General features: G+C 39.9%; 1 protein-coding gene across 2 annotated transcripts in view; it reads left to right on the plus strand.

Moving 5' to 3' along the window:
* Positions 1-4,921: 4,921 nt before the first annotated feature.
* Positions 4,922-24,104, plus strand: part of B4GALT4 (beta-1,4-galactosyltransferase 4) — a 31,913-nt gene continuing 12,730 nt past the window's right edge. Inside the window, exons 1-3 of one of the 2 annotated variants that reach the window (XM_083361961.1) lie at positions 4,922-5,042; positions 18,616-19,079; positions 21,131-21,363. In XM_083361961.1, coding sequence (XP_083218087.1) covers positions 18,809-19,079; positions 21,131-21,363 — 504 coding nt within the window. In that variant the 5' untranslated portion in view covers positions 4,922-5,042; positions 18,616-18,808. Of the gene's footprint in view, positions 5,043-17,620; positions 18,229-18,615; positions 19,080-21,130; positions 21,364-24,104 lie in introns of those variants that run through there. The other variant, XM_083361960.1, reaches the window with a different exon arrangement.

Consider the following 24,104-nt stretch of genomic DNA (forward strand, 5'->3'; position numbering starts at 1 on the left):
TCTCCAGATGTATATATTTCTATAAATGTTTCAATTAGGAACAAAAGTTAAAGTCTCTAAATAATGCTCATTTCTGATGCATGTAGTTCTGTTGACTATCATACTTAGGGCATGCCTTCTCCCAGCTGAACTCTGGCGGGTCTCTCCAAATGACCTCAAATAGTACTGGAAATCATTATTCAAATCCATTAGCACCACCTAGTGTTTGATCTATAATATTACCCGTGTGGTTTGGTAACATTTAACCAATCCTACCAATTACTTACCAGAGCAAGATCACACTGTGATCTCTTTCACCACGTTATTCATATTAGTATAGCAAGCATACTACTACACATGTATATGTTGAATATATATCGACATATGCTGCATGGAAATGATATTATGAGTCCTCTGAAAACATTTTTTTTAATTTTATAAAATTTATGCTGAGTTAGAAGAAAGTCCCCAAATGAATATCCTTGCTACTAAGCACAGTCCTGTTTTTGGCAAATGTTAGGCACCAAGCATCTTTAATTTGGTCTAAAGATGTAATGGCTGAGCTGCTGGCCTAGAAACCAGGAGACTGTGCATTCTAATCCCACTATAAACATGAAAGCCAGTTGGGTGACTTGGGGCCAGTCACTCCCACCTCAAAGGGTTGTTGTTGTGGGGAAAATAGGAGGAGGAAGGAATATTAGGTATGTTCTCCACTTTGAATTACTTGTAAAGTAATAATGGTGGGATAAAATTGACAAAATCACCATTGATCAAGTGAAAAAGGCAGCTTTACTTGGAACAGCTTACATCCTGCAATGGCAGCCTTAACACCATTAAAGATCAATATCTGTCTATTCCAGATACTTGGAAAAGATTCAATGAGTGAATGAAAATGCTCAATCTAATCTAAACACCTGTCTGGCTGTGAAATCAAAATAATAAAGTACATTCAAAGTCATTTCTGCTATATATCTTGCATTAACAAATTTCATATTCAGCATGAGTAGCATAAAAGACAATCAATAGCAGTACACTATTTCAGACAATGGGCAAGTTAGGCATTTTGCATGTGATACAAGTTTTGCCTATTATTTCAGTATCTATATGGTGTCAGTCAGTGTACCCTTTGCTTTTATGCAAGAATGCAGTGGTTTATGCAAGAGCCAGGGTGGCAAAGTTGTTAGAATGGAGTATTGCAGGATAACTTTGCTGACTGCCAGCAGTTTGATCCTGACCGGCTCAATGTGGACTCAGCCCTCCATCCTTCCGAGGTCAGTAAAATGAGGAGCCAGATTGCTGGGGGCAATATGCTGATACTGTAAACTGCTTAGGGAGGGCTCTAAAGTACTAAGTGGTATATACTAAGTGGTATTGCTAATTCTGCCAAAAAGAAAATAAAGTATTCTTGAGTGTAATCATACGTCCATTGTTTGCAATACCATCCATTTAGCAAGAAATGCTATTAACAATGCTGAACAGACTTTGTATAAATCACAATTTTCTGAATTCAGATTAAAAATTAAAAGTGCTATGCTTTGAATATGATTTACTATAATGTATGCACAAAAGTGACATACAACAATCTTATGAAAGGAGAAAGGGCAGATCCAATTATTTGTGATATGATATCAGCAAAATGCATGGATGACCACAAGGTGGTAGCAAATTGCTATAAGTTGCCTTTTATTTGTTTTAAAAAGACATACTTCAACTTAAGCATGTTTAATGGCTTACATATCAAACCTTTATTTGGAATTTTGTTGGAATTTTTCCTCCCGTGAACATGCTTTATATCCAGATAGATCAAGTCACCATTTGTTTTTATTCAATAAAAATTGCCAAATCCATAGTGAGGCAGAAGCTTTAACAAAGTAAGGATTTTTAAACTTGTAGGATAAAAGCAGTACTTATTACAGTTCACTGCAAAAAACCTCAACAACAGTACTGCTTCTTTTACAGAAGCCCGCAGCTCACTGTTTTTACTCAAAGCAGTTAGAACAGACGTGTCAAACACAAGGCCCGGGGGCCGGATCCGGCCCGCATAGTGGTTTCATGCGGCCCCCGAAGCCATCCTGGAAACAGTGAGGGAACGGCCCCCACTGCCTTGCCCAGAAACCCTCCTTCTGCCAGAGACCCTCAGATCTGTCCCACTCCTGCCCAGGCCCCCATAGGCACCCTTGATACGAACGTTGTAGAGCTGGCCATGCCCACCCAGTAGGCCATACGCACTCTAGCCACGCCCACCCAGTAGGTCACACCCACCCTGGCCATACCCACCCGGCCCCTTGAGGGCAACCACAATGCTGATGCGGCCCTCAATGAAATTGAGTTTGACACCCCTGAGTTAGAATTTTACTCAAAGCACTTAGAATCACCTTAGTGATTGTGATAGTGAAAGACATTCTGAAAATATTGTAATAAACATGTAAAAAGATGATAAGAACTCTAGGGAACTGAGAAAGGAATATAATAATGTATAGGAGGCCTAGAACTATAAAAAAAAGTTGCAAAAAAACAAATTCAGAATTAGCTGAGGTTGTTCAACAATGTTATGAATAAAAAGGATATTGTTAGATATAACAACAACGATAATACTAATAAAGTTGGAAGGGACCTTGGAGGTCATCTAGTCCAACCCCCTGCTCAGGCAGGAAATGGCTGTCCAGTCTCTTCTTAAAAACTTCCAGTGTTGGAGCATTTACAGCTTCTGGAGGCAGGTTGTTCCACTGATAAATTGTTCTAACTGTCAGGAAACTTCGCCTTAGTTCTAGGTTGCTTCTCTCTTTGGTTAATTTCCCTCCGTTGCTTCTTATCCTGCCTTCAGGTGCTTTGGAGAATAGCTTGATTCTCTTCTTTGTGGCAACCCCTGAGATATTGGAACACTGCTATCATGTCACCCCTAGTCCTTCTCTTCATTAAACTAGACATACCCAATTCCAGCAACTGTTCCCGATATGTTTTAGCCTCCAGTCCCCCAATCATCTTTGTTGCTCTCTTCTCTGTACTCTTTCTAGAATCTCAACATCTTTTTACATTGTGGTGACCAAAAATGGATGCAGTATTCCAAGTGTGGCCTTACCAAGGCATTGTAAAGTGGTACTAACACTTCACATGATCTTGATTCTATTCCTTTGTTAATGCAGCCTAGCACTGTGTTGGCTTTTTTGGCAGCTGTAGCACACTGCTGGGTCATATTTAAGGGACTGTCCACTAGGACTCTGAGAGCCCTCTCACAGTTGCCACTGTTGAGCATCACCTATACTATACCTATGCATTTGGTTTTTCTTGCCTAAATGTGGAACCTTACTTTTTTCACCATTGAATTTTATCTTGTTAGGTAGTGCCCAATCTTCAAGTCTGCCAAGATCCTTCTGTATCTTAAGCCTATCTTCTGGAGTGTTGGCTAGTCCTGCCAGCTTGGTGTTGTCTGCAAATTTGATGACTTCCCCATCTATCCCCTCATCCAAATCATTGATGAAGATGTTGAAGAGCACTGGGCCCAGAACAGAGCCCTGGGGCACCCCACTGCACACTTCCTTCCATGTACATGCAGTTCCATTGAGGACCACACGCTGAGTACAGCCGGTCAGCCAGCTATGAATCCATCTGGTGGTGATACTATCTAACCCACATTTTTATCTTATCAAGTAGTAGGTTGTGGTCTACTTTATCAAATGCCTTACTGAAGTCCAAGTAAATTACAGGTGAAATGAGGACCCAGATTGTTGGGGGCAATAAGCTGACTTTGTAAAAATGCCACTTGGGGGGGGGGGAAAGCCCTAATAAGCAGGCATATACATAGAATGGAGGCTATTGCTAAGCACATTAATTTGTGCTTCTTAGATTGTAAGCTGCTCTGAGTCTTCAGAGAAGGGCGGGATATAAATGGGATAAAAAAAAAAAACTGGCAAGGGGGATCATTAAACCACTCTTTTGCCAATGTGGCATAAGCTCCACTCCTTTTATACACACATGACATCATACATTTGCATGAAAAGGGCAAAGTTTGCACTGTAGCAACAAGACACAGCTTTTGTCATTAGAAAGTGCTGAATCGCACAGATCTTACTGCAAACAATAGTGATTGATTGTAAACTAATATGAGTCAGCAGTGAAATCTGGCTCCTAAAGAGGCAATTGCAGCTTTAAGCTCTTATCAACAAAACTATTGTCTCCAGAGTTATATTTTTATGGACTACATTCAGAAGGTAGAGAACTGTCTAATGGGGAATGTACAAAAAGAAATTTTGTATCTGCTCCCTGGTTTGCAACATTGGGGTTTATATAGTTTTTTGTTTTCAATTTTTGTTGTGCTCCACTCGGAGCTGAGTGCTGTGGTGCGGTATACAAACATAATAAATGTGATTTCTTCTGAATAGCGGGTTGTTATTACAGTTCATAAAATTTGTGAGCTTTTAAATTCCAGAATTCTTAAATCCAGAGCAAGAAATGGAGGAAACAAGTCGGATCAATCTTTAGGTTTGCAATTGAAAATCCATCTGAGAGGCGGCTTGGGGACTGAGTGAAACACAAAATAGCAATTTGAGATATGCAACAATCCCCCACCCCGCGCAACATTTAATTTCCGAACTCTGTTTCACTCTTAATTACCACGACGGGAACCTCATCAGCCTCAGGTGGCGCTTTTCTATGATCACGTCCCTACGCCAAGAAATAACGGGACGGCGGAGGCTTTCGAACGAGCGGTTCTGAATACAGCATGGAAAGTGAGTGTTCCACGAATGAAGGTAATGATAATTTCTTAATGATAATTAAGGCATAGGTAGTTTTCACCTCATGCTACGAAGAACGCTGAGGACGGAAAGAGATACGTCGACCAGAAAGCAGTGGGCTGGAAAGAATTATCTGTTGCCAGGCCCCGTTTCTAGGCAACTACGGCGGCGGGACCAAGAACCGTGACGCTCTACTTGCAGGGAAGAACCTCTATGGTTGTGGCCGTTCTGCCGCCTTCTCCGTGGTTGGTGGGGTGTTTGGCTGACAACCCGGAGGTTAGGAGGGGGTGATGGAACGGGAAGGAGCACTTGATCCAGCAACGCGTAAGCGTGAGTACGAAGCAGGCAAGGGAGGAGGAGGAATATTAGGCTTTGTGTGCTTAACACTTAACTCGGTTTCTTCTTGGAGCCGTGGAGACTTTGCAAGAAATATCGTGTTTTAATGGGATGTTAGAAATGTTGCTTAGGAGAGGAATCCTCAGTTAGAATAGAATAGAGTAGTATACTTTATTTGGCCAAGTGTGATTAGACACAAAGAATTTGTCTCTGGTACAGAGACGTACGTGCAAAACAACAGAATCATCATCATCCCAATAATGGGTAGTAACTAAGATAAGGAGAATAAATTGTAGTACAGCCATACTACATGGGTAAATATACATAGGTATTGGATAAATATAAAGAGAATCGACTATAGGTGCAGCTCTTGATCCGTTTTTTTCCCCCGGAGTAAACCTTATTCAATTAAAAGGGACATCGGAATAGTCGTGCATGAGAGAATAGTCATACATGAGGTCGTATCGCAAAGCTACAGCTCATGCTTCTCTTTGTGGGAAGGCTACTGAACAGATGTCCTTATTCCTGAATATGAGTGCGCTGAAATCAATTTCAGGCATGTTGATCTAGAAGCGAATTCTCTGAGAGGTGGAATTTAGTTCTGAGCGCAGAACTAGATTATAAAGTTTTCTTGTTGTTAGATAAGATGTGTGACAAGTGCCAGGCTAAACGAACAGATACCACTCCCCACCCCCACTACATTTCGTCAACTCATTCTGTGAGCTATTACCAGATAATTAAGTGCCAATTTTAAATGCTCAATTTAAGAGGGGAATATGTTATCAGTTATTTAGTTTTGTAATGGGTATTCCATTAATTCCCAATAAAACAAAATGGGGGTAGGGTTGTGCAATCCTTTTAATATTGCACAAAATGAAAACTACTTTCTCTACTCTCTAATCCAAATCCTGTGGAAGCACTTTCTGAGTTCTGGCTCAATTAATTTTCAGTCTGACCTAAGGGAGAAATTATGAAATACATATAGAATAAGTCATATTTAACACTGAGTTTAATTTTAAAACATGTTTAAATTGAACAAAGCAACATTTATTTTTACTTTTCATTGGCTCTTACTTCTGGCCTGCTGTTGTTTTTGGAAAGGACTCTTGGTTTGAAAAAGTTGCAGTCTGCTAGTTGAAATTACTGAAGAGGAAGTAATCTTTCAGATAGTAGCAATCTAATCAAGAAATTTGAATTTCTGAATGGCAATATTTATGCACAAATCAAATTAAATAAGAACTCTATCCGACTCTTAATTTCTCTGTCACCAAACCTTATAACAGAAAGAATCTTGGGCTGTCTTTTTTAAATCTGTGTCACAGTCTGACCATACTTTCCAAATAGAAAAGTGCCAGATAAATCTAGGAAGAATTGGAAGAGAGCAGCATTTCTTTTTTTAAAAAAATCACTCTGAATGTTTTCCACCATCTTTATTTTTTAAAGATATAACTGAATTCTTGAAGTATGTTTAATATGCAAATTCTTTCATGAAGGATCCTTTCTGTCCTCAAAGGATCTCTCTGTACTTCCAACTATTTCTTCTTTGTTTTTAGTACTACTGTGCACACTTCTCTGACATATTTAAAATGTGAGTAAGCTTGACCCAGGGAAGTTGTTTCTTTACCTGTACCTTTCAGACAATTGTGCTTAATTAGGCCTGTAATAATATTCCAACCTGTTCAATACTAACAGAACAAGCTTGTTCCTTAAGGACCTTCCTTAAACTTCCTTTAGTTTAAAGCAGAAATGTCAAACTCGTGACGTCATGTGATGTCGCGCAACGTATAGGGACAGGTTTGCCATTGCAGGCAATGGGTGGGCGCAGCTTCTGCATGACGCATCCAGCCTGCAGGGCGGCAGTTTGATACCCCTGGTTTAAAGTTAGTACTGTATTTACTTATGATGTCTTACCAATTATGTTGCTGCAGGCACACTTCATGTTTAGGAGGAGTTGGGATTCTATCTGTTGCCTCTTACAGGTAATCCTTGACATAGAACCACAATTGAGCCCAAAAATTGTTAAGCAAGACAATTGTTTAATGAATTTTGCCCCATTTTATAACCTTTCTTGCCACAGTTAAATGAATCACTGCAGTTGGTAAGATAGTAACATGGTTAAGTGAATCTGACTTCCCCATTGATTTTGCTCGTCAAAAGGTCCCAGATGACTCTGGAACACTGCAACCATCAGAAATACATGTCAATTGCCAAGCATCCAAATTTTGATCGTGTGACCATGGGGATTCTGCAATGGTTGTAAATGTGAATTTTTTTTAAGACAGTGCTGTCATCCTTGAATTCAAACATGGCATATAAGTCACTTTTCTCAGTCCAATTGTAACATTGCACAGTCACTAAAATGATTTTGTGCATTAACTGTGTTTGGATGATACACATCTAGATAGAAACTTGCTAGTTTGGTCCTAAAATATGCATGCATGTCCAAAAATGTGCATAAAATATGCAGAATTAAAATAATCATGTTCCACAGAACATTGTTTTGAGATAGGGCAAGTAGAAAAAAAGAAAATGGTATAACTGGTAGTGGTACAGTGATGGGTATGAGAAATAGGGAAAGGAAAGGTCTAAGAACAGTGAAGATGTGGGCAGAACACTGTCACCCTTGAATTTGAAGATGGCATATCCAACTAGCCCACCTTCCCCTTGCCTGATGTTTGGTTGAACCAATTGGATATTCCTATCTACCAGTAAGACTTCTCAGGAATATACCGTATTTTCCGACGTATAAGACTACTTTTTAACCCATGAAAATCTTCTCAAAAGTCAGGGGTCGTCTTATACGCCGGGTGCTGAAAATTTAGGGACAGGGCTGGCTGGAAAACCTGGAGCGGATCTCCCATTTAGTCTGCACAGGGAAAGCGGGACCAATTGGAGAAGAAGCTGCAGTCTGTGATTTTTTACAGGCTGGGGTCTGGGCGTCTTTCCTTCTAAAGTTGAAGAGCAGCTGTAGTATATCCCAACTTGAAAGGCAGGTGGGGAAGGCAGCAGCCAGAGCAGCGGCTTAGCTCTAAGGACACATTTGATTCAGGGACTGGGCGGGCTGGCTGGAAAACCTGGAGCGGATCTCCCATTTGGTCTGTTTTTTTAATCCCATTTATATCCCGCCCTTCTCCGAAGACTCAGGTCAGCTTACAATTTAAAGCACAAATCAATGTGCTTAGCAATAGCCTTCATTCTGTGTATATGCCTGTTTATTAGGGCTTTCACCCCCCCCCCCAAGCAGCATTATTACAAAGTCAGCTTATTGCCCCCAACAATCTGGGTCCTCATTTTACCTACCTTGGAAGGATGGAAAGCTGAGTCAACCTTGAGCCTGGTGGGATGCGAACCTGCACTAATTGCAGGCAGCTGGTGTTACTTAAGGCTCCGCGCAGGGAAAGCTTTAGAGTGAATTAGGAAAAGTGAAAAAGTGAATTAGGAAAATAGGGAACGGTTGCTGGAATTGGGTATCAGCCCTCAGAAACCTAAAAAATGACCAGGCCATCATGATTCTACCCACAGACAAAGGCCAAACCATGGTTGTTATGGACAGCACAATATTTACAAAAGCAAAAAAAAAATACTAGAAGACAAATAAACTTACATTCGCACAAGTACTAACAGAATACAAAAACTAGAAGAGCGGATTAAGAGAATTCTCAGTGACCTCAGTAAGAAAGGCCAAGTTACTCATCCTCCCACACTTCTACAGATGCCCCCAAATACACAAACTTGACATACCTCTCAGTCCAATCATATCATTACAGGGGAACCCTACATAAAACATTGCAAAAGAATAACAAGGCTTGGGCACCTCATGAGAGGAAGCAAACACTCCATCAACTCTCCAGTACGGTGCCTTCAAACAGAGGATGAAATCATGGCCTCTTCTGATATTTACATCCATAGATCTGGAATTAGCCAAAGAATCTATGACCACATTACTCCACAGCACATCTGGCTTAACCAAATACACAAAGATTGAAACACCCAGGATTATGGATCTCAGAAACCTCTGCCTAACCACATACTTCCAATTTGATGTACAAATTAAAGGTACACCTATGGAATCACCGTTTTTAGGAGCTATAGTAGAGGTCATCATGCAACGTCTAGAAGCCATAACACTTAAAAAAATACAACCGAAAATGTGGATCAGGCACCTTCACCATAATAAAAAAGACCAATTAGAGAACACTTATAGAACCATCAATCACATTTTCAAAAGAATCCACTTTACCGTAGAAGAAGAAGGAAGAAAACAACTTACTACCCTTCGTGGACATTCTGATCAGGAGAGACCACAATGGCAAACTAGAAACTCATCCATAGAGAAAAATCACCCATGGCAACCAAGTGCTCCACTATCAAAACAACAACCTGCCACCCACAAGAAAAACTGCATAAGAACTTTATTTAGGCAAGCACAAACTCACCTAGCATTCCTTGAAACAGGAAAAGGAAAGAGCAACATACAACATATCCAACAAAATGGATATCCACACAACTTTATCAAAAAGTGCCTGACCAAAACAAGCCCTATAAAAAAAGCACTCCCATACATCAAGAACATCTCAGAAACCACCAACAGACTACTGTAAGTACATATAATCAGTGCAGCACACAAGCCATCTAAAGCTTTTCAAAATAACCTAAGTAAATCAAAAGCCCCAGAAGCCCCAGAAAAAACACACACAACATACAGTGTAATGACTGCAAAAAACACTGTAGGACAAACAGGCAGAAGACTAGCAGAACGCATCAATGAAAACCATCTGAGTCAGAAGATATGATGAAAACTCTTCAATTTCACAACATATGGACAGACTTAACCATAAGTCCAAGAATTTCAATTGGGAAACTGTGACCCATCGTAGACCAGGACAAGTTCAAAAATGTCGGAATTTTTAGAAGCCTGGCACTTCGACAGATTAGCCATCAGTGGACGCATAGACATAAACAATATCTATAGACTATGCAAAACAGACAATCAACAAAAAGAGAACAAAAAGACTAAAGTACCTCTCCACCAGCAACCAGCAACCGGATCAGTATAGATTAACTCCATGATTAACATCAGACCAACAATCAAGTAAACAGTACACCCAGTCAAGAAGCTGCTAAACAAACCAACAGTAAACAATGCAGCCAAAGAATCTCTAAGACCACCCCCAGCAATACTGATAAAGCAAGCTATTAGAATATAAACTGAGAGCAATTCCCATTCCTTACTAGCACTGATGATGTTACTTAGTTTGGTTAATGAAACATCTACAAGAAAACAGCCAAGCTCAGAGAGCACCAAGGACCCCTCATTTCAACCCTGAGCTACAAATATTCTCCTTTACAGATAGCCTCAACTTACAACAGTTCATTTAGTACCATGCAAAGTTACAATGGCACTGTTGTGATTCAGGGTCAGCCTGTGGGTTTGGCAGTTGGGTCGGACGATTCAGAGGAGGAGGGGAGTGTTGGAGAGCTTGCTGATGAGAGCCCTCAGCCAGGCCCCTCCCATCTGGTTACGACGCAGACCCAGTTGTGTGAGCCTGACAGCGTGGATGAAGATGACCCACAGCTGGCCCTGTTCAAGGACGCCCGACGCAGGAGGCAGTCAATCAGCAGTAAACAGAGAAAGGCAATGGGGCACCTCGGAAGGAGGCAGAGAGAAGCCATGCTCTGAACTGTTTAAAAGGGGAATGCGTGGGAGGGCTGGTTTGCTGAAGGCAACTGTTTGAATAGCTCCTGTTTCATGGTTCGTGTCTTGTTTTGCTCTGTTTTATGTTAATAAATTTGGCAGGCTTAGTTCCAGCCTCTTGCCGTTTGTAAAGGGGTTGTCCCTGCCTTTTCTGCAGGGCCGGTAGTAGGCTGGTACAGAACAGGCACTGAAAAAAGTGACTTATGACCATTTTTCATGACTAGCAGCAGCCCCATGGTAACACGATCAAAATTCAGACATTTGGCAACTGGCTCCTATTTGTGATGGTTGCAGTGTCCTTGGGGAGTCATGTGATCACCTTTTGAGACCTCCTGACAAGCAAAGTCAATAGAGAAGCCAGATTTACTTAACAAAAGTGTACTAACTGAATAGCTGCAGTGTTTTCACTAACAATTGTGGCAAGAAAGGCCATAAAATGGGACAAAACTCACTTAACACATGTCTCATAGCAGCAGAAAGATTGGACTCAATTGTGGTTGTAAGTCGAGGACTACCTGTGTTAGAACTCTGAATTGCCTGAAACAGTTTCACTGAAAATTGAAGCCATAATGTACTTAAAACTTTTTTTTCCATTACCCAGTCTCTGTGTTTTCCTTTTCTGGAATGCAGTATCACAAAGCTTACAGTTTTGGCAAATTGGTTTCTGCCAAACATAACACCATCACAGCTCCAGAAGTTTTATTTTTTTTATTTATTTATATTTCCAGAAAACATTCCTCTAGAACACTGGTGAATTATTCAGGAACCTTTGGGAAACCTGAGATAGTTGCTTGTAGGTAAGCAAGTCTCAAGCTTTGGTATTGTTTGGTAGCACTGCCTTGAGGCTCCACATGAAGTTTTGATAATGGATCCAGTGGCAAAGTTCTGCAAAAACCTCAAAAATCCGAAAGGCTGTCTGTCAATTTTTATCTAGAGAGACATCAGGGCATGTTTCTTTGCTTCTTGCTTTCTGTTTCCCTTATGCAGTTTCTTTTTTATCTCTTGATAGTAAGGATAGTATATGGAGGTAAGGATGTGAAGGAAGTTGAAAGCAGGGGAAGCAAAGAGGGCATGGTTTTTAACACAAGAAAACAAAACTATTGCTTTCTTTTTTCTTTAGGGATTCCTGCATTTTTTAACAAACAAACTCCTGAATCTGTGAAACTCAACAGACAACCCTTTATGGTGTGAGATTTTGTGATTTAAAACTTCCCTGGCACATGTGAGATTTAAAAACCCAAAATTTGATACTCACAGCTCGAAGACAAGTCTGGTTAACAAAAACAAAGATTTATTGAAAAGAAAATTGAAGATTAAAAAAAAAGAAAGCATTTGCAAACGCGGCCTCCTACAGGGAGTGCAGAATTATTAGGCAAGTTGTATTTTTGAGGATTAATTTTATTATTGAACAACAACCATGTTCTCAATGAACCCAAAAAACTCATTAATATCAAAGCTGAATATTTTTGGAAGTAGTTTTTAGTTTGTTTTTAGTTATAGCTATTTTAGGGGGATATCTGTGTGTGCAGGTGACTATTACTGTGCATAATTATTAGGCAACTTAACAAAAAACAAATATATACCCATTTCAATTATTTATTTTTACCAGTGAAACCAATATAACATCTCAACATTCACAAATATACATTTCTGACATTCAAAAACATAACAAAAACAAATCAGTGACCAATATAGCCACCTTTCTTTGCAAGGACACTCAAAAGCCTGCCATCCATGGATTCTGTCAGTGTTTTGATCTGTTCACCATCAACATTGCGTGCAGCAGCAACCACAGCCTCCCAGACACTGTTCAGAGAGGTGTACTGTTTTCCCTCCTTGTAAATCTCACATTTGATGATGGACCACAGGTTCTCAATGGGGTTCAGATCAGGTGAACAAGGAGGCCATGTCATTAGATTTCCTTCTTTTATACCCTTTCTTGCCAGCCACGCTGTGGAGTACTTGGACGCGTGTGATGGAGCATTGTCCTGCATGAAAATCATGTTTTTCTTGAAGGATGCAGACTTCTTCCTGTACCACTGCTTGAAGAAGGTGTCTTCCAGAAACTGGCAGTAGGACTGGGAGTTGAGCTTGACTCCATCCTCAACCCGAAAAGGCCCCACAAGCTCATCTTTGATGATACCAGCCCAAACCAGTACTCCACCTCCACCTTGCTGGCGTCTGAGTCGGACTGGAGCTCTCTGCCCTTTACCAATCCAGCCACGGGCCCATCCATCTGGCCCATCAAGACTCACTCTCATTTCATCAGTCCATAAAACCTTAGAAAAATCAGTCTTGAGATATTTCTTGGCCCAGTCTTGACGTTTCAGCTTGTGTGTCTTGTTCAGTGGTGGTCGTCTTTCAGCCTTTCTTACCTTGGCCATGTCTCTGAGTATTGCACACCTTGTGCTTTTGGGCACTCCAGTGATGTTGCAGCTCTGAAATATGGCCAAACTGGTGGCAAGTGGCATCTTGGCAGCTGCACGCTTGACTTTTCTCAGTTCATGGGCAGTTATTTTGCGCCTTGGTTTCTCCACACGCTTCTTGCGACCCTGTTGACTATTTTGAATGAAACGCTTGATTGTTCGATGATCACGCTTCAGAAGCTTTCCAATTTTAAGAGTGCTGCATCCCTCTGCAAGATATCTCACTATTTTTGACTTTTCTGAGCCTGTCAAGTCCTTCTTTTGACCCATTTTGCCAAAGGAAAGGAAGTTGCCTAATAATTATGCACACCTGATACAGGGTGTTGATGTCATTAGACCACACCCCTTCTCATTACAGAGATGCACATCACCTAATATGCTTAATTGGTAGTAGGCTTTCGAGCCTATACAGCTTGGAGTAAGACAACATGCATAAAGAGGATGATGTGGTCAAAATACTCATTTGCCTAATAATTCTGCACTCCCTGTAGACCCTTCCCAAATTGGATTGGGTTCCAAGAGCGCAAAGAGCAGTTTTCAGCCGTACATTTTTATACTCTTTCACGATATACACCCCCCTAAGAAGCTTAAGTCATTCTTGAAGTTGTTTCACATCTCTAGAAGGTCTTCTTTGAAGTTTTTTTTCACATCCCTAGAAGATCATTCTGACCATTTCCATCACTATCTTTACTTGTAATTTTTACTTTGGGCCGATATTCCTGTCTCTCTTAAGCCCTTCGCAAGTCCTTCATTTATGAGTCACTCTGCCTGGGTAGGAAACAGATAACCTCACACATTGGTGTTACATTTTTATACAATTTATAAAAGAATAACCTGTATTGTTTACTTCACACAGGAAAGTTATTTTAGCTGCTATTAAAAAAAAACCTTCATTAAAAGAGTGAGTAGCAAGACCAGGTAAGTCTTTTCCTTCCTCTTGGCTCGAACAAGATAATTGGAGCAAGTTACATCCTTGATCTGAATTCAGATTGGGGCAGGATGAATGAAAGCTTGCTTGAATTTCCTATGACACTATTTTTTCAGATCCACACTGGCTTTTTTTTGGCATTTTCAGCTAATCTCTCTGAATATACCAACTCTGTTCATTTTGCTTGTGGCATAAATAACCTTCCCTGCTGAAAGATTAAGTCCTCATTCTCCAGAATTTCCGACTGGTGGTTCATGTTACAATTGTACTGTCACCTGATATATAATCAGTTGCAACAATCTCAGTGCCACTCCTAACACTAACTATGTTTTCTTCTAGAAGGAGAACTACTGGTTGATGATGGCAAAAACCAGGAATCTGGTAGTACCTTTTACGACAAATAGATTTTTTTATATTAATGAAGTTTGTCGGAAAAGTTACCAGTTTCCTGACTTTTTGGATGTCCTGTGATAGGTTTCAGGAGACCGAGATGACCTTGGCAGAAGCAGTCAAGATGTTGTTCTGAATGTTGAGAAATAAATGGCTACTTCAGAGAATATCTACTCTAAAAAAAAATCTTCCAGTTTATCTTGTATTAACACGTCTCCACAGCTCTTCTACTAATAAAACATTATTTACTGACTTTGCCCTGTATAAATAGGCCATTAGGTATCAATGAAGCAAATGGCAGGCTTATGTTATGAAGCCAATATAGATCCTTCCTTTTTCCTGTTATGTTTTTCAGCATGAGCATGTGTGTACATGCACACCCAGACACACAAACACATGGTCAGAATGCTGAGAAATTTCTTAATTACTTCCATTGCAAAATTGATTTCTCTTAATGCTGATCCAGCACTACCCTGCAGCTTTCTCACTCTAAAGCTTATTTAACTTGATTGTGGAATGAACTAATTTCATTTCCCTAAATTATATTAATGTTATTTATAGTCAAAGATAAACTCTTAGTTATACATTGCACATAGGAAGATAATCATAAGGAAATGAAAGAACAATTGTCATGAACAATTAAACCAAATTAAATAATCTTTAACGTAATGATTATTTAGATTGTCGTTATAGCTGATATGTTCAAAGCTGATGTACTGTTCTCTCACTGTTTTGCCATGAAATCTAAGGTTCTTGTATCTTGAACTTTGCACATTTTACATTTCCCTGGAAAAATGTGTAATCGTTTAATTACCTGTCAACCTTTGAAAGATATTTATTATACAAACTGGAACAGCTTTCCCCCACTTGGTATTTTTTTTTTTAGTAATATTGACCATGCTGATTTTTTTAGTAATATTGACCATGCTGATTTGTAATGTAGGAAGTGAAGCCCAACAAATGTAGAGGCCTGTAAGTTGGGAAAAACTGGTTTACCCAAACAGTCACTAGAACTTGTGTTACTACATATTCAGCAGCTTTTGACAATTGATGATGAGCATTTGAAGAACAAACTTGAGCACCTCTGTTTATAAGCGGAAACCCTGCAAACTCCGCATTTTTGACATCTTAGACTTCAGTTGAAGTCTATGTAGTTAATTAAATTTTGTGCTTTCCCATATTTTTCAGTTGCACATATGGTAATTCTGAAGTAACTTCCTTTTTTCAACTTGAGGGGTCCTTGGTGCTCTCTGAGCTTAGTTGTTTTCTTTTAGACGTTTCATTACCCAAACTAAGTAACATCATCAGTACTAATAAGGAATGGGAATTGCTCTCAGTTTATATTCTAATGCAGGGGTGTCAAACTCAATTTCATTGAGGGCCGCATCAGCATTGCAGTTGCCCTCAGGGGGCCGGGTGGGTGTGGCCAGGGTGGGTGTGGCCTACTGGGTGGGCGTGGCCAGCTCTACATCGTTCGCATCAAGGGTGCCTATGGGGGCCTGGGCAGGAGTGGGACAGATCTGACGGTCTCTGGCAGAAGGAGGGTCTCTGGGCCAGGCCCAAGGCAGTGGGGGCCGTTCCCTCCCTGTTTCCAGGATGGCTTCGCGGGCCACATGAAACCACTTCATGGGCCGGATCTGGCCCCCGGGCCTTGTGTTGGAATGTCTGTTCTAATGGCTTGCCCTGTCAGTATTTGGGAGGTGGTCTTGGAGGTTCTTTGGTTGTGTTGTTTACTGTTGGTTTGTTTAGCAGTCTCTTAATTGGGGTATTGTTTACTTTATTGTTGGCCTGATGTTAGTCATGGATGCTTATCCTGCCAATGTGGATGGCTGCAGAGTCCTTAATGCTGTCGCTTATTTCAAGAACTTCTTGCCATAGTGAATGGCAGTTCTCAGTGCATCACTTACTTTTGAGGGAACATCTTACCTGATATTCTCCCTGTTAGTACAGGTGTGGCAGAGATATGGGATTTCCTTATGCTGAGTTATTTTCTGACACATTAAAAGAAAAAAAGGGAGGAAATTTTATAATGCCACTTCATTATTGACTTTATTTTTAAAAGGAAAGGAGAAGATAGAATCCTTTTTAGATAGTCACATGCATTTTACCATTCAGTGGCAAAAGGGAAATAAAATATAGAATTGTTCATAACACAGCTTGCATCTCAAAAAGTTGTTCCTTCGGACTTCTGGATGACAAGGCATCGCCGGAGGCAGCCATTCTTAGGCTGTCAGCCTCGCGGTTCCATAGAGCCACCAAAAACAGCAACGATAAGCTGTTTTGGCAGCTCGGAAGCCCCCTCCTCGGGAGAAGAGGAGGGGGTGAGCGCCCAGGTAGGGGTAGAGCTCTCCGGGGCCACCAGAACTTAAAGTTTTGGCGGCTGAAGGATTGAGCCCCCCCGAAGCCTGGGCATGCTCCGGACTTCGAGGTGCTTCTGCTCCGGGCTTTTTGGAGCAGAACAGGGCGTCCGCAACCATCCCTGCTAGCAAGAAAGAACTTTGGAGAACGAGGACGCAGGCAGAGCGATATAGGAGATTTAGGTGAAAATGGTCTTTTGATCTTTAACTCAATGGACTTTGCTGAGCTTGAAAGTGGAAGTGCGTAGCAAACAATAGTGGGTGAAAATGGCGGCTATATCTTCTAAAGTTCCTGCTCTGGTGCAGCAGTCTTTGTTGCAAGCCTTATTGCCCCCTGCACCCGTATTTGCATCAGCCCTTACAGTTAAAGATTTGCAGAATGTGCTGCAAGAGATTATGGAAAAGCAATTGCAACAATTTGCTGAGATAATGGATAAAAAGTTGGAGGAGAAGTTAACAGAAAAACCAGCTGAGGTTGTGGATGAAAAGATTACAGAGAAACTAACAGAAATAAGAGCAGACATTTTATCTGCATTTCAAGGCATGGCTACATGTATTGAGAATTTGGATGAAAGAGTGGAAGATCTCAGTCAAAATGATACTAGGCTGGAAGTAAAAATGACAGAAACTGAAAATGTGGTAGAGAAAATTGATTGTGATTTGACCTCGGTACAGTATTATCAGATGGAGTTTGCTGTAAGGATTAGAGGCTTAAAAGAAAATTCTAAAGAAAATTTGAAGAAAATAGTTTCTGAGGCTCTGGAAGGGGTGCTGGCGCGAACCAGCAGATGAAATAATGGAAGATATAGATAAAATTTTCCGTGTTAATTCGTGGATTGCAAGACAAAGGAAATTACCCAGAGATGTGGTGGTTTATTTTACAAAGAGAGTGATTAGAAATGAAGTTATTCAAGCCTCCTACAACATTGAATTTGTAATTGCTGAGCAATAAGTCTTGATTTTAAAAGAGATCCCTCCAAGAATTTTAAGAAAAAGGAAGGAATTTGCTTTTTTGACACAGGAATTGAGACGACGTGATATCAAGTTTAGATGGGAGATACCAGTGGGTATGGTGGTGACCTATGAAGGTATGAGGCATCGTCTTACTACGGTGATTCAGGCACGTGATTTTTACAGTAATGTTTTAAAAGTAGCCCCCATACCACTTTTGGAATCTACAAAGAAGAAAGGTGAGAGAGAGTCTCAACGACACAGAGAGAATCTACAAGGTGCTGAAGGAACAATGCAGACAGATGAGAAAGTTACAGGAGTGGATCAAATTTCAGTGTCACTGGAGGAGGCCAGAAATTGGAAGAGGCGTGCTGCTTCTAGACGAACGAGACAAGCCTGAAGATTTAGTTGCAGAACTGAAGGAGATAATAATGTAATAAGGATTATAAAGGGTGGTTCTAGAAGAGTAAACGGGAATTGAAATTGTTAGAAGGGTTAAATATTTGGGGATATATTTTTCACCCTCAAATGTAGAGTTATATAAAATAATTATGTTTTGTAGTATTTAATTGTAGGTCAGGTATTTCACCAATCTTTTGCATTCTGTACGCCCTTTGGATACGTGAACTTTAATTCCTTGAATTCTTAGCAGTTGTGATACTGCTTGCGATAGGAGTTAATACACTTGAGAGGTGTCTGCATTGCAGAAGATGTTATTACATTTTGCACCCATTTCTGTTCTTAATGATGTGTGGGGCTGACTCCAAAGCTTATTGCATGATAACGTATTTTTTTTTTATTTCTGTCTCATTCTGTACAGGTTGTTCCATTTGGAGTTTACTTTCCACCGCTCATTCGGTTAGAAACTTATGAGTTCAAAAGCCAGAGGAAATTTGTCAGAATGCAACATGATATAACATCTTTCTTTCATTTGATTTTCCTCCTTCCCTGCAATGTGGCAGGACTTCATCAAGAACAGTATCAAAAGAGAAGCTTCTAATTTATGAAGGGTCATGGGCTTTTGCTCTGCCAGATTTCATCTCTCCCACAGACTCAAGCTATTGATGCTCATTACCCTCTGCGTCTTATTGATAGGCTGGGCTACCTCCACTTACCTGGTGGATACTTTACATGAAACTCCAGCAGCAAAGGACATGGTTGGAAGTTTTAGGAAGCCAACCACTATTAAGGAGGAACGAAAGGAGAATTTAGAGATAAAGGCCCTGCTTACTGAGAAACTACCCACAGCAAGGCCTCTCTGTCCCTCTCTGTCTCCCTATCTGCGTAAGTCAATTTACATTTTATTCTTTCTGGAAAAAAGGGAGGAGTTAAGGCCTTGAGTTTTAAAAAAAACCACCTTCAAGTTTAGTCTTTACTGGTATGATGAAAATGCTAAAAGCCCAAAATGTTCTTTTGAACATGTTGGTCATCTTCCATCTGCTGGTAATATATTCTTGGGTCTGATGGAAAGTCTCTTAAGCAGAGGTGGGCAATTAATTTTCTCAAGGGGCCACATGAAAAACTGGGGCAGTGGTAGAGGGCCACCATTGCCTCCCCTGCTGCCACCTCCCCATCCAACACTGCCATCCTTGCCACTACACTGATGCACACCCCCCCGATGCTCCCCCTTGAAACTGCCAATGCCATGTCCCCCAATGCCACCAATACAGCTGGTTGCACCAGGTCCGCCAATGGGCCAGGTGCAGCCCATGGATTGTAAAACACCCAGGTCTGTTATTTAAATACTTGGGTCATATAGCAAAGCTGCTATTGTTCGTCTTAAATGCCTTAATTAATGTGACCCAAGGCTTTTTAATATCTGTGTTACTTCCTGTAAATGTCAGTGAAATCCAAAATTTCCTCCATGATCTAAACATTTCTTTAAAAAAATATTTATTTTTATTTATTAGCTCCCAAATGGACATCCCTCATAATATCAAAGCATCCCCATTGATGGGATTTGCCCATCAAAAAGCAATTACCAATCTAATTTAGCAATGTATAGATACAGCTTTAATGAAAAATTCTAACCTTCACATATTCTGTTGCTTTTGCAGTTTTTTCTTTTGGATTTGAATTATAAAATGCTAGGCTGGAATTAAATTTGTGCCGTATTTTAAGTATAATAGTTGGAATTAAGAAGCAAAAGCCCCAGGAACATAGGGGTGGAACATCATATTGTAGCTATTTATTTATTTATTTAGCAGTGTTTCCTCCAATCCTGAAAGATTCAGGGCAATGAACCACAAAGCATATAGACATAAATACAGCAACCATGAAAACAGTACAGTTCAATCATAAAAATGCCTGTGAATGACATTCATAACCTTTGGAAAATCCAGATTTAAAAGCTAGTGAAATGCAAGAAGTAACAGGGCCAAATACACCTCTGGGGGAGTCATTTGCCAAAGTATGTGGCAGTACATGGAGAAAGCCTGTTAGTCTGTTACCTTGCTCCTTTTACATGTGTTGATCAATCTTCCAGTTGTCTACAGTTGGCCAGCTTGAGTTTTAATTGACCCACTATCTGAATTTGAACAAAGTCTCCCCTGCTCCATCTTCTGCTTGATTGGGGAGCCTGTGGTTAGTTTCCATTTATAGCTTATCTTTATTTAAAGACCCTAAAATCCTGTGCATAAATCCCTTCTAATTTATCCTCTCAAAAACAACCCTGTGAGTTCACTGAGTGGAAATGGCTCAAAGTCAATGTGCTTTATGGTCTAATGGGAAGATGAAACCCCATCTTCCTAGTCTAACTCATATCTTGCATTGGGCAAGATATTGCATGAAGAACATTAAAGTTTAGTGCAATTGGTCAACCTAGGCAATGTCATTTGTTAAATTGAGCAGTTGTGGTTTGCAAACCATGTTTTATATTTTTAGCACTATCCATTAACCAGGGTGTTATGATTTACTCCAAAGAAGTCAAGCTCTAACAAAAATGTAAAACCAATCATTGCCTACCCCATTCTGTCCCCAGCAAAATTGTGGGTAGCTTACCAGAAGTATCAATTGTTTATGTGGCATTTACTGTAATGGAGCTGAATTTCAAAACTGGAAACTGTAAACCTCCTCCCTACCCTTTTTATGATTCTATAGCAGTTGACAGTTTGTCAACAGTGTGACAAACTACCTTACTTTCAGAGGAGGAGTTTTAACAGAGATTGGATAGCCATTTGTGTGATCGTAATATTGGGCAAAGTATCAGACTAGAAGATCTCCATCCCTTCCCCACCCCTTAAAGTCTTTGATTCTATCATCCCCAGTCACTTCCAAGGGCCCTGAAGTCTTACTATAGTGAGAGTTGCGAACATAAGACTTGCCTTTTCCTATAGGAGGCCCCAGCAAGCTCACTTTCAGAACATCTCTTACTCTGGAAGAACTGCAAAAACAGAATCCTTTGGTAGCCAAGGGGCGCCATAGGCCAAAAGATTGCATAGCTGAGCAACGGGTGGCTATATTGATTCCACACCGCAATCGAGAGAAGCATCTGCTGTACCTGTTGGAGAATCTTCATCCATTCTTGCAGAGGCAGCAGCTGGATTATGGCCTTTATGTCATCCACCAGGTGAGTCCGTATAGAATGAGAAAAGCAAAAGCCTCCCTCAAATCAAGTAACTTCTGGTGACTTCATGGATATGTCCAGGCAGTTTGTTTGGCAACAGTAGGGAAATGGTTTGCATTCTTTGGTGATGGATTTTTAAAATGTAATTTAATTTTTTATTGTTTGACTTTGCAGACTAACCTGAGGTTATTTTCTGATGGTCTCCCATCCAATATTAACTAGGTCTGACATGGTTTGTTCAACCAAGAACTGAATGCTGCTAATGCCCTGAAATACTTTTTGGTGCCCTTTGCTTATTGTTTTTGATTGTGTAATTTTTTTCAGCTAACTAGAAATACATTGGTTCAGGGAAGTTGAATATTATTTCTATAGCTGTATTTACAAAACCAATCCAGGGTATTAGCAGTCCTGAGATGTCTTTGTACGTGTCAATATTAAAGGAGTTTTGCTTTTGCTGCAAGAGCTTAAAGCAGATTGAACACATTAAACAGAGTAGGTGGCAAATTAAGTTTACGCACCATTGGTAGAGTATTATTGTTTTCTAAATTGCAAGTCCTGAAATATATATTGTCTTCATTGCCTGTTTGCCCCCTACTCATGGCTTGGTGTCTGACTTCTTTTCCTATAGTTATCACTTCTTGCACTCACATTTTTTGAAGACTGAGACTTTTTTCTTCTTGAATAAAGGTTCTTGCCTTTAATTCTATGAAATTAAAAGCATTGCAGCACAAGAAGCAATAAAGCTGTACATTAATTAATGTATTTATGGCCAATGTTTTCCTGTTGGAGGATTTTTATCTCTTATTAATAAAGAGCTGTTAGTTCAATTTCAAAAATACTAAAGTAAAACCCAACGTTAGAACATCCAATTTGTCACCACCATATGTGGCTTGCTAAAAACAAACCCTTTCTTACCATACAGCAAGAAACAAATAAATTGGGTATCATAACTTGCCCCCTAGACTTGCAAAAACAACTCTTCACATTGGATGGCATAAAAGTATAATACAGAAAAAAAGCATTTGCTGAGCTTTGTTTGTTCAGTCATTTTTATTAGAAGAGGAGCCAAATGGAAATGATCAAGTAACACCAGTGCATTTAATAGTTCTTGGAATACCAGAATTAGCACCTACTAATTGTGTTGTGAATTGATACTAAACAGACTCTGGCAATCAAGCATGGATGCTCTGTGTTTATTCTCTGTGAAGGCATTCAACTGGAAAATCTGAAGCGAAGGACATGGTTGGCTTAAGAGGCGCTATGAAGCACGGTATCCACTAAGCCATTTTGGAGAAGAGAATGTTGGTTCAAGGGAAGACATTTCCTGGTTTGAATCTCTCAGGATCTTTACATGTTCCTCATAGAAAGATACATCAAGTGTTATAACTTTATTATCAATGGTAAATGAAAAAGGTCCTGTAGTTAAGTATAAAGATACCTGCTTAATATGAAGAAGAAGTAGGAACAGTCCCAAGTAAGTTTAGGAATAGCCTTTGCCTGCTAGATGCTGTTTCTAAGGCAACCTGAAGCTTTCCAGCTAGTGCTACCATCATTCATGGACAGGATGGTAGAATTGTTGTCAAAACGACTCTATGGCAGGTTGGGAAAAAATGGCCTAAGGCAGCAATTATGTTCAGAATTCTGTATGAAACTCCTTTGGAGACTACTCTCCTGTTCCCATTTGTTTTATGGTTAGGGAAACCAACTCTCTGCATTAACATTTGCAGATTTTCCCCCCCTGGGATTGAAATACCATCTGTGGACCATGATGCTTCAGTGTTACATCCATGGAGATGAAAATGGGGACAGGGTTTCTTCTTTAAAAAAGCAAAAGCAGCTGACAGTATGGGATTACTATGTCATACTTTGATTTTATAAAATCAATTGCCTATCAAAAAGGTTTGAGGAGACACTTCATCTTTCTTCATTTCCTGTTTAGTTGCTGATGGCTCTACAATAAAGACTCTTAATTCTCTTCTGAGTTTCTGTATTCTTCATAAGAATCATTGGGTGCTTGCCAGAGCTGTAGGCATTTAAGTTGAGAATAGAATTTACCTTAAAAATATAAGATAAAATTCCATTTGAAAATAATAGTTACAGAAAACTAAGAGTAGCATGACAATATAGTATCAGTTTGTGTGTTTTTTAAATGTTCATCTACAGTTAAATTGTAAGATAAAGGAAAACTATTACAGGCTATTTTAAAACTTAAATTAGAGGATTGAAGCTGCAGTTCTAAACATTAACGAGTAGCTTCCACTTGAGCATGGTGGAATTAATTTCTGGGTATGGCCATTTAGGAAAGAGATTTAAAGTTTACTCTTAAACGTTAATTTGGAATTGAAATTGTAATACTGGTCATAAATGCATATTTTACAAATGTTAAATAATTATGCAGTACTACCACTTCCACGCTTGGTGGTCCTGTAGTGATCTGGAGACTTAAATTGAAATGTTCACGATGACACAGATATCAGTTGCTAATGGTGGCAAAAGATTTAATTGGCAGATTAACTGGTTCACCAGTGAAGTCCTATGAGTGTAGTTCACTGTTTCCACTGTGGGGGCTCTCCATATGTATTAGCATATGGCTACTGGCCTTGTTGGTGCGAATTCTGGGAGAATTGAACACATCTATAGGTATTGGATTAGATAAACTGTTAAAAAGTTTATGTATACATCTGATCCAAGGCTTTTATACTCATCTCCCTGAATTAAGAGGATGGAAATGTGTATAATAATCT

This window comes from Vipera ursinii (assembly GCF_947247035.1).
Source record: "Vipera ursinii genome assembly, chromosome: 4".
Taxonomy (NCBI): Eukaryota; Metazoa; Chordata; class Lepidosauria; order Squamata; family Viperidae; genus Vipera; species Vipera ursinii.